The 17,077-nt window shown below is 37.4% G+C and overlaps 2 protein-coding genes across 2 annotated transcripts; both read left to right on the plus strand.

The window, feature by feature from the left end:
• Positions 1–1,287: 1,287 nt before the first annotated feature.
• Positions 1,288–7,081, plus strand: LOC140774891 (protein RBL). Its single transcript, XM_073118070.1, has 5 exons — positions 1,288–1,572; positions 1,714–1,812; positions 5,185–6,272; positions 6,349–6,610; positions 6,767–7,081. Exons 1-5 carry the CDS (start codon positions 1,554–1,556, stop codon positions 6,979–6,981), a joined length of 1,683 nt encoding a protein of 560 aa, XP_072974171.1. The 5' UTR covers positions 1,288–1,553; the 3' UTR covers positions 6,982–7,081.
• Positions 7,082–8,570: 1,489 nt separating this feature from the next.
• LOC140774730 (FRIGIDA-like protein 4a) lies at positions 8,571–14,675 on the plus strand. The gene is made up of 4 exons (XM_073117823.1): positions 8,571–8,713; positions 11,617–12,647; positions 12,865–13,034; positions 14,005–14,675. Exons 2-4 carry the CDS (start codon positions 11,618–11,620, stop codon positions 14,572–14,574), a joined length of 1,770 nt encoding a protein of 589 aa, XP_072973924.1. The 5' UTR covers positions 8,571–8,713; position 11,617; the 3' UTR covers positions 14,575–14,675.
• The last annotated feature ends 2,402 nt before the right edge of the window (positions 14,676–17,077 follow it).

Genomic DNA, 17,077 nt, shown 5'->3' on the forward strand with positions numbered 1-17,077 from the left:
CAAAATCTGAACCCCAACTGTAGTAGACTAAACACGGGAGATTTCTTTTAAAGATTCTGGAGATCAAATTGTATTATATTAGGACCCTAGAGATAGTCAAGCTTTTTTCAATTACCGAGATAGATCCTGCTCTCTTATAAGAAAACTAATAGAGTAGAAATTTAATCTATTTAGCAAATAGAGTAGAAATTTTACTATTTTAGGTTGTCTCCCAAAGGAGGACATCCTCTTTGGCTCATGGCTTAGGGGTAAGCGCTTCGGTCGTCATCGTGGGCTTGGATTGCAGGAGGAGGTGATCGCATGACGCCATTAACCCAACAACTCATGCAGAATCTATTTCGACTAATGGAAAACTCCTAGTATGAAGGGTAATGGAAAACTCTTCTCCTTTCAAGTTTCAATCTTACCTTGAGCCTAGCTTGCCCCACCCTGCCCCAAAAAATACTTCAATCCCACCTCTCCTCCATTGGAAGGTTTCCCTTGCCTTTCTCTTTTGCTATGGACGCCTCTCCTCCTCTAGACCTCACCCTCCCTTCTTTCATGGAGGTTTGAAGCCGTCGCAATAGCCTTGGGGCTCTTGAATGATTAAAAAAAGAAGCAGCAGCAGCCAACCACGACCTGCCAAGTATCTAATAGCAGTAGATTTGTCTGCTGCCATCACAGATCACAACATTACCGAAGACCTCAAATCTCCAATATGAAAGTGGTTAAATTATATTTTAACTCTCAAAACTATGACTCGGTATTATTTTACATTCTTATAAATAAAAAAATATATAATTTAATCCAATCTAAGTGGAAATGGGAGAAGAACTTCCTCCCTTAAAATCCATGGTTAACTGCAGGAGTCCTCTTGTACTACGTATACATAGAATTAGTAATAAGTGAGACAATTTTCATCCTAGAGCTCGTCTAAAATTACTAAAATGTCTTCGTTATATTGGTTTTGATAAATTGATTGGATTCTGTTAATGAGGACGAAATCTCTATAATTATAGGGAGTTTATTGTAATAAAAAGTTATATAGGGGGTAAATTAATTTCATACGTAAGTACAGGAGAGAGGTAAAGTAACGTAGTTTACCTTAATCCAGGATCATCATTAACCTCTGTTAAAAATCTAACTACGAGTTTACAAAAGGGAAGCGAGTGAGTGATTAATGATATTTATAAACAGAGGTTATAGGGACCTATTGCGAAATATAGTTAAATATAGGGCCTTAAATGAAAATCGACTCTCCCTCTGCAATCTTACTTTATCCTGACTTCGAAAAAACCACGATTTTGGGACTTCATATTCTTTTCTTCTACACTTGTCCCGGTTATTAGGCGAAGAGGAGCTGCGCTGCGCTCTATTTTGGTGGGGGTTCTATTAGGGTTTTTGGCTGCCGATCTCTTTTACGGTGGGGATTTCGAATCCTCTTGCTTCGCCGGATCGAAGAGAAGTCGATTGGAGATCCCAATTCTAGACTCTTATCTACTTCTCTGTGTTTTCGGTCTTTCTCGAGCCAATGCGATAGGAATCCCTGGAGAGAAGCTGAGTAGCTGGCGACGATGAATGTTCCTATAATCGGTAGGTTTCTTGCTATTTTCTCTGCTCTTTTTGTCCCTTTCGAGGTTAAAGTTTCGATCTTTTTGTGTTTTCCTTCTATTTTTTGTTAATTTGGAGTAGATTTGGGGAAATAGAAGTTGTAATCGTTTTTGGGTTGTGAAGATCCACTGCAGGGGGATTTCCCGGAGGTGATAGAGGAGTATTTGCAGCATGGGAACATGAAATGTATCGCCTTTAATCGCCGAGGAACTCTTCTCGCGGGTGAATATTTCTCTCTCCGCTTCTTGTTTCTTCTCACATGGAACTGATCTGTAGCTTGTTTTCCGAAGAAGGGCGGATTTTTTTTTATATGTGTGACATTCCTGTGGATCAAACTGACAATGTTATGTCTGTTATTTTGTAAAGAAGCTTAGGAAAGGTCTCTTGAATAAAAGAAACACTAAGAATCTTTGATGCCTTGCTCACATTCTGAGTCATGGTCTAATTCCCACAATGTCAACCACGAATAGCTTGAGGAAATTGTCTTTGTGGTTGTTTTGACATATTAAAGCCATATGATACTATCTGTTTGCATTCTAACTTGAACGTAGAGGTTTTCATTTATTGGCTATCATTACAGTCTCTATATTTTGGCCCATACTGAAGTTGGTATGAGCAAACCGGCATACCGCATGGAAGAGCCTAGGTTATATTGGAAGCAGTAGGGAGTGGAATAATAGATATTAAACCTTTAGGTCTTGAGGAAAAGTTGGCGAGGAAGCATTTTTGAGATTTAAAGGGAATGGACAGCACATGGCTAAGTTTTATTGGAGACCTGAAGTGAGCAGATGGCTCTCAAGTCAAAGACGTTGGATGTGGATAATTCCACTCTGCGCATGCCAACCCTAGTTTGATCAATGAGAATGAAAATCTTCTGCTAATCTTTCCTTTTTGTAGAGAAGAACATAGAAATATATGAGAGAATATTCGTTCATTAGGATTCGAAGGGATGGGCAGATAACATAGTGAAGTTAGGTTTCATCTCCTAAACTTGTTTAATTTGCAACTGCACATTCTTCTAATTCTTCTACTAAAAACTTGTTTAATCGTGCTAAATTCTTGAAATTTAACTTCCTAAGATAGAAAGATATTTTCTTTCATTTGAAGAAGGGAGCTAGCGCTATTATGCTAAAAGTTGTTGGCTATTTGTTAACAACCTAGAGAGCTATCAGCTATGTCATCTTTGCCTGTTCATAGGTCTCTTTGGAGTACTACCTCATTTTTGCAACCTCTAAGAGCGTAATATTTCACTTATCCTCTAAAACCAGATGTATCAGTTCCATCCAATGATAATTCTTACATAAATCAACCACGATCCATTTCCTTTTTAATCTTTTGCATCTTCTCAGATAAAATAAGAAATTAAAATTTCTCTTGAATGCCCACCCGACAAGATTTGAGAAATGGAAATGCTCCAAAGACCTACTCGACTAGTTTCCTTAAGTTTGTAGATTTCTTTACTTTCAAATCGAGTGTAGCAAAGGGATTCTTCTAAGAGAAACTTTAGTGGAAACAAGGGTCAAACGACTTTGATGAGCTGTCTTAGTAGTGAAGTAATAGCACAAAGTCTTAATAGATAGAAAGAGAAGAGATCAATAAACCGTAGCCCCTTGGCTAGACTTGAGAAGGAAGAGATAGAGAAGAAAATACTCTGACTCACATAAAGCAACCTATATATAGTCTTCTAATCAAATTAATCACTTAAGGAAAGAAAACAAATCCAAACCTAATCAAACTTTTAAAATAAATTAACTCAACCAATGATAATGTTGTTGGGCATTCGAACAGCCTGAGGGGTGTTCAAATGCATTGGCAAACCTTGCTTTCGGCCAAAAGGGTTCTGATCTTTGTTCTAATGGAATGATGATCTTTGTTGTCGGGTGGCCTAGGATTCATCCGTTTTGATGAATCTCCTCCCATGGTCAGATGTTGTCTCCTTTGGTAAGTAGACTGGAATGAAGTGATTAAACATCCATTCCTATCACATAACCTGTAGTCACTCCCCTGTAGTCAGTTGCTGGAGTTGTTCTTTCTCCATCAGCCAAATGAACTGCTTCAAGGGCCAGATTTCTGACATCTATTAGGAGTGATGGTAGTTTTCTTCCCTAATAGAGTTTTCTTCTCAGGATGGACAGTAGGATAAACACCAGTCTAGTAACAAGTTTTAGATTGTTACAGTTGTTCTGATAGCTGATAGTTATTTACTAATATGGCGGTATATTAAGAGCTTTTCGTGGTTGACTGGTGACCAATAAAAGCATTCTGCTGAAAACTTGCAGGCATAAACAGCCTTGATTTTTTTTAAAAAAAAATTCAATCCTTGAGAATGCTATAAAAGGCTTTCTTACTTAGGAGTTAGGATGTTTGCTGACTTATTATGGCATATTATTTCAAATATCAGTTTTTATTTTCTGCAAGATATCAAACTAATTTCATCAGATAATTGATTCTATGTCCTTAAGTTGCAATAGTACCTGAAACAGCATGCCCTTGAAATTCACCAAATATGCATCTTTGGGCTTGCTATACTAGCCAAGAATCTTGTCGATTCAACTCTCATATTTTGCTGCTATTTGTCAATCTTTGTTTTTTTCTTTTCCTATACGCTATGCTTGTTTAACTGGTTTGACGATTTTCTGTTTTATGATATCAACTTTCGTTGTCTGTTAACTTGACTGTCTCCAAACTTCCTCTGATTTAATAACCATCCTTTCTTGAGACATTTGCTCTTTCGAAAATAGAAACCATTACTTTTGCTTTATGGAAGCTAGTAAATTACAACTGATTATCTTTTTGCATTGTTATCTTACTGTTTTCCAGTTATCTATTTTATGTGCTTTTAAGAATGACCTTCTACTGTAAATACAACATATAAAAGAAATTCTCCTTTTCATGTACGTGGATGCACATGAACTCATTCTTGCAAGTCGACAACAGTAGGGTGATTTGGACCAGGGATGAGGGATGTGATATGAATGATGGTAACTCTACCACTAGGGTGTGCGCAAGGATAAGCAAGATATGATATTTTTCATATTTGTTCCATTAACATCTTTGAATAATGTAGAGGCAGGAAGGTGTGCAGTTGAATACTTCCTTCGCACGGCACAGAAAAAAAAAATGCAAGAAAAGGACTTTTTCTTACGTCTTTGTTAATATGGAGAACATATTATAAGGTCACTCTTCAGATAACTAATTATAATGTACAGATCTTGCAATATTGAAAGCTTCTTTATACATATGTTCCAGAACTCAAGTTTGTTGCTCAGTCTGTCACCGACTCACTACCTGTAGTATAATATACTGATTTAAATTGCCTCTGGTTGTGTATTTCTCCATGTCTGTTAGAATATCTCATCAGTATTTACCACAGATATCACAGGTTATCTCACTAAATATGTGACTTGCTAAAAATTTGGTCACTGAATTGCATCAGTATTTCCATGACTTAAAGCTTCTTTTTATGCAATGGAAAACTAACTCATGTCTAGTCTTTTAGTCATTTGCGTTCCATATTCAGTCTCTAATTTGGTCCGATATCTATCATGGATTTATTAGGACTGATTAAAAGTTGAATCTTCTCCTTCTGTTCAGCTGGTTGTGCCGATGGAAGCTGTGTTATTTGGGATTTTGAGACTAGAGGGGTTGCGAAGGAACTTCGTGATAAAGATTGTATTGCACCAATAACAAGTGTTTGCTGGTCCAAGTTTGGTCGCCATTTACTTGCTTCTGCTACAGATAAGTCTTTGACACTTTGGAATGTAATAAGCGGGGAGAAAGTTACTCGTATTACTCTGCAGCAAACTACTCTACACGCCTCTCTCCATCCGGGTTCTTGCACTCCATCTGTTTGCTTAGCTTGTCCTCTTTCTTCTGCTCCTATCCTGGTTGATTTAAACACCGGTAGCTCCACTGTTCTGCCAGTTTCAGTGACAATTCCAGGGAATGGACCTCCTCTCCATCCACGCAATAAATTTTCAGATGGTTCTCCACCTTTCACTCCCACTGCGGCAACTTTTAACAAGTTTGGAGATTTAATATATGTGGGGAACTCCAAAGGTGAAATACTCATTACTGATTCTAAGAACATTCAGGTACATGCAATAATACCGATTTCTGGTGGCGCTGTTGTTAAGGATATTGTTTTCAGTAGGAACGGTCAGTTTCTGCTAACAAATTCAAATGATCGAGTTATTCGAGTTTATGAGAACCTTCTGTCTCAGAAAGGTGCAACAAATGAGCTTGAAAAATTGAGCAGCAAGAATGATGCATATGAAGGGATTGAGAGGTTGAAAGTTAATGGGTCCCAGTGTCTGATTCTTTTCCGGGAGTTCCAGGATGCGGTGACAAAAATACAATGGAAAGCACCATGTTTTAGTGGTGATGGTGAATGGATTGTTGGGGCATCTGCTAGCAAAGGGGAGCATAAGTTATACATATGGGATCGAGCTGGATATCTTGTGAAAATCCTAGAAGGTCCCAAAGAAGCCCTGATAGACCTTGCATGGCATCCTGTTCGTCCACTGGTTGTTTCTGTTTCTGTTGCAGGCTTGATATACATATGGGCCAAGGACTACACGGAGAACTGGAGTGCATTTGCTCCAGATTTCAAAGAGTTAGAGGAAAATGAAGAGTATGTTGAGAGAGAAGATGAATTTGATTTGATGCCCGAGGCAGAAAAGGTAACATAATGCTTTGATTGGTTTTTATCATTGTATATAAGCTTGTTTAGATGGATCTGAAACTGTTTATTTGCAGGTGAAAGAATTGGATGTCAATCAAGATGAGGAAATTGATATTGTTACGGTGGAGAAGGATTCAGGTTTTAGTGATTCAGACACATCACAGGAAGAACTATTTTTCTTGCCTGCAATTCCTTCCCCGGATGTTCTTGAGCAGCAGGACAAGTGCCTTGGAAGCTCATCAAAGTTAGAGGACAGCAATCATTCTGGCTCGCCTTTCTCCATGGAGGCGGTGCAAAATGGCCAGGCGATTCCTGCAGCTTCCAGTCCACTGGAAGGTAAGCAAACTGCCTTATGTAAAGCCTGCAAGTTTATTGACTACTGATATGCTATTGTCATATTTATGTAAAACCTTGACAGGAGATTTGTTATGGATTCTTATTTGCTTCCTAAAAATTAATCTGAAGTCTGATCTGGGCTTTTCCTATCTGCAGTGATTGGTACTTCTCCTGCAGAAGAAGCAGCGGAGGCGACAAACTCGAAGAGGAAAAGGAAGCCATCAGCCAAAGGGCTCGAGTTACAGGCCGAGAAGGGAAAGAAGCCCTCGGCAAAGAACAAGTCTTCGAGCAAGTCCTCAAAATCCAAAAACAAGCATGGGGACACAAATGGCTTTGCACTTGATGATGATCTATCTGACGAGTACTTGTAGACATTGTAACTGATTCCAAATTTCGTCTAACATAATTCAATGTTTCAAATGCTGCAATTGGTAATGAAATTCAGCAGTATCTGTAGTGATTTGGAATGAATAGGCCTGCAATTCCACAGATGCAAAATTGCTGGAAAAAAGAACACAAAGTACATAATTTTTCTCACTTTTACCTATGGCAAGGGTAATAGGTAAAGTACACACTGGATTATCACATTTGTTGGTGAAGCTAAAAAGGTTTTTTCTACCAAAAATCCACTTTGATTTTTATGTTTGCGAGAGGTTTGTTTTCAATTTTCATTGTAGATGAGTTTTTTTTTTTTTTTTTTTAATTTCTAAGTTTCATTAAATACTGATGGAAAAATATTAGAGAAATGATTCTTATCCTCTTATTTTTATTTGTCTTATGTATTCTAACTGTAATTTATAATATTTTTAAATAAATAGTGTAATTTATTTACAACGTAGATAGATTAAGTAGTTTTGGTGATAAATTAAGAGTTTTTTGCACCAAAAATCTAAATTAACCTAATTTATATTGCAAATAAATTACGATTAGAATTTCGTATTTAAACTAGAAATTATTTAATTAAACTATGAATTTCAAATCACAATGAAGAACGACAAGTAGGAGCATAAAAAGGAACAAAAAGATACAAATTATTTCTCTCTTATATTATCCCATCAATATTTAATGAGTACTGTACGACAGAATAACAAAGGGAAAATTCTGACTCATATAAATAAAAGCAAAGTGGCATTTTGGTGCAAAAAACTCCCAAATTTCCATTATAAAGATCAAATTTAAAAATATTTAATAGAGATGAATTTATAGATAATTAGATAAATTTTTCAACGCCTTAAAAGTAATATTAATAAGATTTCAGATAATAGAGATATAATAAATAAATTAAATATATGTATGTTTTTATCATATTTTTATTATTCAAAATTTGATCATTATTATTTTAGATATATCGAATAATTTATTTTCAATTATCTAGAACTTTATCTCAAAATATTATTTCTAAATTCAAAGATTAGTCAAATATAATAAACAAAATAATAATATTATTTTGAATATAATCATAAGAGGTAAATCGATAGGAGAGTAAAGTAAACTTAGACCTAACTATAAGGAGATAAAATGTAATTTATCAGTTATTAGGGCGATATATAGAATGTTTTTAGGGTTTGTTTATTATTTTATATATATACATACATACATATATATATATATATGTGTGTGTGTGTGTGTGTGTGCGGCGAGCGCGCGTATAGTTGACTACTCTGATCACTCTTAAAAAGAGAACGCAGAGATATAAAATTAGAGCGGGTATTATCAGAGCTGTCGGATGTGTATGATTGACATGTTGGCTATGGTGCGCCGAGATTGACCTGCCCTGGCCCACCGAATCCCAAATTCTAACATTGGGCAACTAACTGATGTATTTGGATCCAAATCCGAGAACCATTAAGATTTGAACATTGATCCGACAACAAATTTGTTGGATTTGGCGATCAGAATCCGGCCCGCAATTTAGCTGCAAACCGATGAGCCGCCCCGACCAAAAGCTCCTGCACGTGTGAGCTCTATCCATTTCGGAAGCTACAGACGCCTTGGCTAGTTGGCTCCTCCTCTTCCTCCTCAAAGGCTGCTCCTTTTTAGGGTTTTGAAGCTTCTTTACCTTCTGCCCTTCGTTTCTCTTGGCTCCTCCCTCGCGTCTTTGAGGTATGGATCCAATTTTCTATCCCTTCGCCCAATTTTGATTTGTTTGTCTAAAATAAGGTTTCTAGAGACTCTTTTATCCGGACAAATTCGTCATTGTGGCCTTTTATTGGATGCTGTGAATTCTTTTGTGGGGTTGATTGATGCCTTCTTTATGAGTAGAGAGAAATCCATAGAAATGTCTTTGGAATGGACCGCGTAGTAGAGTGTCTTCTGTTACTTCTTTAATTTTTCTGATGTGATTGGCCTTTTCTTAATCACATGAGCTCAGGTAAGTCACAGCTTGTAGCCGAGATAGTAAGGTAGAATTAGAGGTTTTTTTTGTAGACTATATTCTCATGGGTGCCTTGAGAGGTAGCCTTCCTTTAGAACCTAAAAGATGAACTGCGTCGAATATATTTCTGGTTGGAATGCTTGTATTAGGATCACTTGGTCAAGGGGCATTAACCAAGATATGTTTTTCCTCTTAATTTGAGTTAAAGAATAGCCCCAGTATAATGTTTTTGTTACTCTTTCTTTATATTTACCCTTGTAGCTCATTTTTTAACTGGAAAATTTGGACTTTTTTCATCTTCTTCTGTCAATAGGTTTACTGGATGTGGCAACATTTGATAGATAATTGATGAAATTATTCTGTGGTTCCATGTAGGTGTATATTTTCTTTGTCTTTATCCTAAGTTGGTCAATTAGTCTAAGCTATATTGGATTTATACATCATTTGAATTAACCTGTATGGCTGTATGATTAAAGGAAGTATCTTAGCATCTGACACATTAAGTGGTCTGCTATTTAGATTATCATCCCTGATGTGAACCTATTTACATAGTTTCCAGTTTCGACCAATCCCGAATGGGATCGATTGAAATGAATCGGGATTGGCCATCCGAGCCGAAACCAGCCGGTTGGATGGTTTTGGCCTTGCAGCTGCTGATGCTGCTAGCTACAGCTGTCAGTTGCTGCTGCTGATAGCAGTAGCCAGCAGCTACAGATAGAGGGAGAGAGAGGGAAAGAGGAAGAGAGAGTGAGGGGGAGAGAGAGAGGGAAAGATAAAAAGAAAGTGAGGGAGAGAATGGGATACCTTTGACTATCAGTTAGAGGGATAGGAAAGAAGAAAGGGAGGAAGAGAGATTTTTACTTTTTACGCTTTATATGTGAGTAATTATTATTTCTTATTTTCTTATAATTTTTTCTAAATTTTTAAAAATTTCTCAACATTTTAAATAATATTTAGAATTTTATTGAATTAAAATAGTTTAATCCGATACAGGCGGTCGATACGGCTGATACGTATCGTTTTTCCGGACGGCCGATTCTGATCCCGATACCGATTTTCGGATCCTTGCCTATTTACTGTAGAATAGGTTGTGAAAAAGATCATGCATGATATGCTTAATTAGTTTTGGAGAATTAGGATGAAAGTTTTTATTTTGAAGTGCTTCTAAGTATTAGAGTATAAAAAAAAAAGCAGTTTTCTTGGAGTAGATAGATATGATCAGTTTAGCACTTTAGCTGAAAGAAAGCAGTTTTAGTTTTAGGTCATTTTAATCGTTCATGGATAAATTTGGCAGATTAACCCTGTTTCAGCTGAAGTTTGCACCTAGAGGTATATGAGATCAGTTTGGTTGTGTGCTACTTAATAGTGAAATAGTGAACCTTGGATGAACTATGTGATGTTTCTTTTTCATTTTGAGTTATGGTTGCTCTCTGGATTTCCATTTCTTGCTAAGTTGTCAAATATAAAACTTTGATGCAGTATTCTTGAATAATGCATATTTAGGATCATAGAAAAATTCTGGCACGTTTTTTCTTGCCACAAAACTCAGTGTAGAGTGTAGACTCCAACAGTTTTGGTCTGCTTATGTAGGAATTCCTTTTGGAGATGTCATCATTGAGAATGGGTCTTGTGTGGCTCATTGGTTCATGTTTGGGAATGATGGAAATCTTGTTTCTGTGAACCACCTTTAGGAATTTAGCGTGACGATTATTAGTTTGTCGTACACTTGAAGTGCATAACGATAGGGTTGCCAGTTCTTACCATTTCCATTTCCTTTACAGTTAAAGGGCGTCGACTTGCTAGCGTAAGTACATCAGCTGAGCATTCTTCTGTAGTAATTCTCTTGGATATCTTGGATTAAGGGGAGCAAAAACATGTTGTACTCATTAAGTGTCTTTAGACTTCTGGACTTCAGCCTGTAGTAATGATTTATCTGTGAAGCACTATGACATAGGTAGCAAAGGAATAGGAAATCTGAGATACATTACACCTATTTTGATTAATGCCAGAAAGCATGAATGGGGACAAAGATGCAAATTTGCCTTCTTATGATTGCCCTAGTGGCTTTATTTTGTATTTTTTTTTCTTTTCTGTTCTTACTAAAAATAGTACGAGAAAAATGTAGAAAACAAGAACTAGAGCAAGCATGCGATAGTGGATTAAATATTGTAACCAAACATCTCCCGTAAGTCTTTAACCTGATTCATAACTGGAAAAATACTTTACTAAGGGGAAGTAAAGTTTCCTAGAATTACAAATGCCAATACTTGTATGCCTTGTAACCTAAAGCTAAGATTCCTAAAATTATGACCTTGTGTCAGGCCCACAGGCTGCACATGTGTAATGAAAAGAAATAATTTATTCCTTTGATCGTAAAAAGAGGGTTCAGTTAGAAAATGGAACTATCACTGAATGTAACCAAAGTCATTTTTGTTTGCCCATTGTTGCAAACTTTTGGATTTTTGAGAGCTTCAAATTCAAAATTTGTACTAGCCCCTTCAAGTCAGGAGCCTTGTGTACTAGAACACCCTTTTATATAATCATTATTTCGTACAATCCGATCTTCTCTTTTGTCTTAGGCCATTGTCTTCTATTACTATACTGACTGATGCGTAATTCACATTGCTGGTAGCATGGAAGATGCTGGAAAAGTTACTATGGGCATTGAATCAGCAATGCCGATGCTGGAACAGCTTGAAAAGGCATTTGATGAGCTGGAATCTCATGGGGAGACATCTTTACAGAGCAAGATCCATTGGGACGAAATCAAAGAACACTTTCTTAACCTTGACAGGTCCTTCAAGGACAAGTTGGATGAATTAGAAGTGAAGCAGAGGGCATTTGAAGAAAAGCAGTCTGAGACTCGTGCATTGATTGCGGAAAAGGAGGCTGATGTTTCTGCAAAGGAGCACTCTTCCTTGCAACGTCTTCAGGAGCTGAGAGATGATGCTGTCTCTGCCATAGCAGAAGCTCGCCGGAAATACAAAGTGGCAATTCCTGAACTTGTTGATGTCAAGGGGAGCAAAGAGAAAAAGGTGAGCACCTCACCGATTGATTCCAATATACCTGATAAAGGATCAGGTGAATCAACTGAAGCTGAGGTAAAGGTAAAGCCCCGACTTCAATTGCAACAACTTTGTGAACAGATGGATGCAAAAGGCCTCCTGAAATTTATTTCAGAAAATAAGAAAAACCTTGCTACCCTTCGCGAGGAACTTTCTGTCGCATTGAAATATGCAACTGTACCAGCACGCTTGGTGCTGGATTCCTTAGAGAGCTTCTACCCTATGGACCAATCTAATTCACAAGAGAATGAGGACGGTGCCCTTCAGGGCCTGCGCAGAAGCTGTCTTGCATTGATGGAATCTGCGGCTCCTCTATTGAGGATGACCGAATCGGGTGTTGATCACCCTATAAGTGCTGAAATTAAGCAGCAGGCCAAGGCAATTGCTGATGAGTGGAAGGCCAAGTTGGCTATTATGGATGTAGATGCTTCTAATGGATTTTCATTTGAAGCACAAGCTTTCCTGCAGCTTCTTGCAACTTTTAGCATTGCATCAGAGTTTGATGAAGACGAATTGTGCAAGCTCGTAGTTGCTGTCTCTCGTCGCAGGCAGTCTCCTGAGCTTTGCCGTTTTGTTGGATTAACACAAAAAGTGCCAGGTTGGTATCCAACTGAACGACCATAAGGGTTTCAGTGACTCATTTCTTAGGTTGCCCACTACGGGTGGCTGAAAAGGAAATCTAAGGATTACACTTATTCTAGAAAACAATTGCTCGAATATGAAAGATTGCAATGAAAATTAGGATAAACACTGTTGGTCTGCCTTGTTATATTAGTTGACATTTGTTTTGTGAAGTTGACATCTGCTTTTTACAGCTGTGGTCGAAGCTTTGGTCAAAAGAGGCAGACAGATTGATGCAGTTCATTTTATACATGCCTTTGAGCTTACTGAGAGCTTTCCTCCTGTGCCTTTGTTGAAGTCATGCTTGGAGGAATTGAAGAGTTTACAAGAAAATAATGGGGACATTAGCGCAGCTAGTTTGCAGGTCAGTATTCATCATATCTAGTGTGTAGAATAGTAGAACATAAATATGCAATATGCATGATTTGTGATGTCCATCTGCATGCATGGTTGGGGTGAAGCTAGCTGCGCCTTGTTGATACTTCATAGGACTCCTGAAGTTGTCCTGAGAAGTCCACATCTTATCCTTGTTCTAATTTGTTTTGTAGGATAAGGCTGCCTATAAAAGCCTGGTCCTGTATTAGAAGGGAACACCCACACTAGGATACACTTGCGACTTTTTTAATGTTCAACCATTGTGTAAAATGGGTGTGTAGTCTGAACTCCAAACATAGGTGAAATTTTATGGGGAGTTAGTAAGTGAATAGATGGTGTTTTGCCTCTCTTCCTCCTTGAGATGGCAGATGCATTATTCTTTTTCTTTTTTGTTTACCATTCGATATGGTTCATGTTGAGATCGCACAAATAATACTTCTACAGTATCGGTAAAATTGTACTGTAATTTCGTGATTATGATAAGAGTAAAATGGTTCATTTCTCCTTTGTTTATAGAATTATAGTGGTCAGTATCATAAATATCACAATCCTTATGTTTTTTGTTTTAAATATGGGGAACTCAGAAGAGAAGGGAATTGGCACACATTTGTAGGTATTTTGGAAGGAGAGTGGAATTGGCTCACATTTATAGGTATTTAGATTGAATTTTGGAGTTGAGACATGCTGTGTGAGGTTTCCTAAAAGGATACAGAGAAATGAGGTAATGATATATTGTTGTTTAAAGGGAAGCTTAGAGAGTGCTTGAAACATTGGTTGTCATTGCTCAGTACGAGACAGATGACAGGCTCTACATTTGAAATCATGTCCTTTGTTGATTTCTTTTAGTTACATGTATAGAGTATTACCTTTTTGTCTACCTGATCTATATCATGTTTCTTCAATGTCATTATCTCTCACATCAATATAACTTACTGATAATTTAATGTAACCCTGTTCAGAAGGACCCATATTCGCAAGAGCTAAGTGCACTAAGGGGTGTCATTAAGTGTATCGAAGAGTACAAGCTCCAAAGCGAGTACCCCCTTGATCCTCTCCAGAAGCGTCTCGCTCATCTTGAGAAATCGAAAACTGATAAGAAACGAACAGCAGAAGGCCCCAAGTTTCAACAGAAAAGGCCTCGATCAACTGGTGGATACACTCCTCGCAGATCTGCTGCTGCTGCTGATAACAGGCGGCTCCCACCTATGCCCGTCGAAGGGAGAGGATACTACGCAGGGGGTGCTGAGAGATACCCTTACAATGCTCCGCTAATGTATGAGGCGCCTATCCATGCTACATATGGCCAACAAGCAAATGTCCCGAGGCCATATCACTACCCTGATGAGAGAGTTCCCCCTTCTGTGCCGTATAACGCAGCTTCAAATTACGGGGCTTATCCTGGTGCTGGTTTGCAGCCTGCTTCAGGCAACTACAGTAATTACGTCGGTACTGGACAGCAACCTGCTTCATCTATTTATGGAAGCTACGCTAGTTCTGGTTATCAATCGTCTCACCAATCTTACATGTAACTTAGAATACTCTGTCCTTCACTTGATAAGTAGGAATATGAGAAGTTAAAAAGCTTTTGGTGTTCATCAGTAGTTAATTAATGGAATTTATTTCGTGCGCATCGGAAATCTTTCATGTCTAATTGCTCCATCCTTCATGCCTAGCTATGGCTAAATCTGTGAAGCTTGCATTTTCCTCTATTTGGCAATTGACATTCTGCAATCTCATATGTAGTCTATGTTCTCCATAGGTACTACATTGGCCTTCTAGGTTTTGGGGAGGGTCAGGATTGGATACAGTGATTACTTGGGAAAATTATTTTGTTATTGATTCATAGTGAGGAATGTTGGTGCTAATAAAATACCGTTAGTTTTGGATGAAAAATTTAACTGTCATAATTTTGTCTGGACTATAGATAAACTATAACTTATCCCCATGCATGTCTACTGCTTATTTCTCATTACCATCATACTTGGAACTTTATTACACATACTAGATACCAACTTAGATACATCAAAAACCAACACCATAACATTAGATAGCAAGGAAAAGATCAAACTAACCAACTTAGCTTCTTGGTCTTCTTGTTGACCTTCACCAGGGCCTTGGAGCACCTCACCTCGCACTAGGACTCACAGAATTCTGCCACGTACCCTCGTAGTCCAGAGTAAATTACAACGGTTAGTCAACCAATAGACTTAAATACTCAAGTTCATAATTTATGACTATTACTTTAATATAATTATTGTACTATTTATAACATAAGTTATGAACTCAAGTGGAGAAAATCATTCAACGTGACTCTCTCTCTCTCTCTCTCTCTCTCTCTCTCTCTCTCGTACGTACGTACGTACGTAGTGAGTTCACATGCATGCATGGTTGAACATTAATTTGTTGTCTTTATAGTTACCACCTTCATTTGTTGTCACGTAGATACTTACATTAATTTTGTATAATCCCTTCTCTCTTCTTCTTTTTTTTCTTGGTACTCGGTAGTGACTTTTACAAACAAAGAATATGCTCCTAGCTAGATACTACAAATAAGTGAATAAAAGCTGACTAATAATACTCTCATATTATGTTAGATAATCTATTGACTCATAAACTAAAGTCTTTAGATTACAAACCAATAATCTATGTCATATATTTTAACTTCAAACTTGAGATGCATCTTTTATTAAATATAACTTCCTCTCTTTTGGGGGCTTAGGGCTTTGGTGTAGGGTTAATAATTTTGATTTATAGATTACATCGTTGTGCTAAGGTTGATCGCTTACTGTAAGCGGTCAGATACCACCACAACCAACTACGGGGTGTAATCGAGCCGAGCTTGATCGAGGCTAGCTCTTATCAAGCTTAAAGTAAAATTAATTTCGAGTCTATATTTATGATCAAACTGAAATTTAAATTATTTCAATTCGAGCATATTTTGAACTCAAGCCAAAACGGGCTGATCAATAAATAATTCAAGTATTAGTCAATTCAAGCCAAAATTTGAGGATGACTAGATTTAGGCTTGAATGAAGCTTAAAAAAAGCCAAATTCAAGAATATAAACTAATAGAATCAAACTTTTGAACTAAACTCTTAAAATCAGAGTACATAATAATACACTTAAAATAAATTTTAAAATATAACAGAACTATAGTGTATATATATAATTTGATCGAGCTGGCTCATGATTAAGATTGGCTTAAAATTATTTTTAAGCCTATTCGAACATCAAGTTCGATTCAACTAATTTTCAAGCCGAGCGTAACTCGATTATTTTGACTCCCCAATAGGCCGTGCTAAGGCCCATGGGCCTTATGGGCCTGCTGGGCTTTGAACTCTTAACATATACTACCCAGCAAGACACACTTGTATGTATGTCCACATCTCTCTCTCTCTCTCTCTCTCTCTCTCTCTTCTTTTTACCAACATTGGATTCTTCTCTTCTACCACCATGCATGCCCTAAAAGAGAGCCCCCACACTCGATCGATCTAAGATCATATGAAAAGATGGATAGAGCTTTACTCCCAAGGGACTAGCTTTCCTTTTTGCTTTATTATTACTCCTCCTCCTCCTCCTCTCCCCCCTTTTTTTTTTGTTTTTCCTCTGTTACTTTACTGACATGTTTGAATGCAATTTAATTAGGCAAAGGAGAGAACCATGAAAGCAGAGGCAATGCATGGTGGACATGACATGCCTCATGGGAGGGGGGACAATCCTACATGACCTTATCATTCATGACATGACTTTAAATTTAAAACTAGGTGGGCTTTTTTTGTTTCCTAGGTTTAGTTTCACATACTTACCATTATTCATATCATGGGAAAAATGGATGGTATTAATTATGTCCTACCTACTCCTTTTTCATGGTTTCTATTTTGTCAAATATTTCAATACACCACTCAAATTTATAATCTTATACCAATTTTCATACTCGTACCAATTTTTCGATTTCAAAATCAGGCTACGTAACTTTCAGATCACATGTTCTTTTTTTCGGTTAAGATTTCTTTTTGTTAGATAGGATTGTGA

Source organism: Typha angustifolia, chromosome 13, assembly GCF_048772165.1.
Source record: "Typha angustifolia cultivar Huaian chromosome 13, ASM4877216v1, whole genome shotgun sequence".
NCBI lineage: Eukaryota > Viridiplantae > Streptophyta > Magnoliopsida > Poales > Typhaceae > Typha > Typha angustifolia.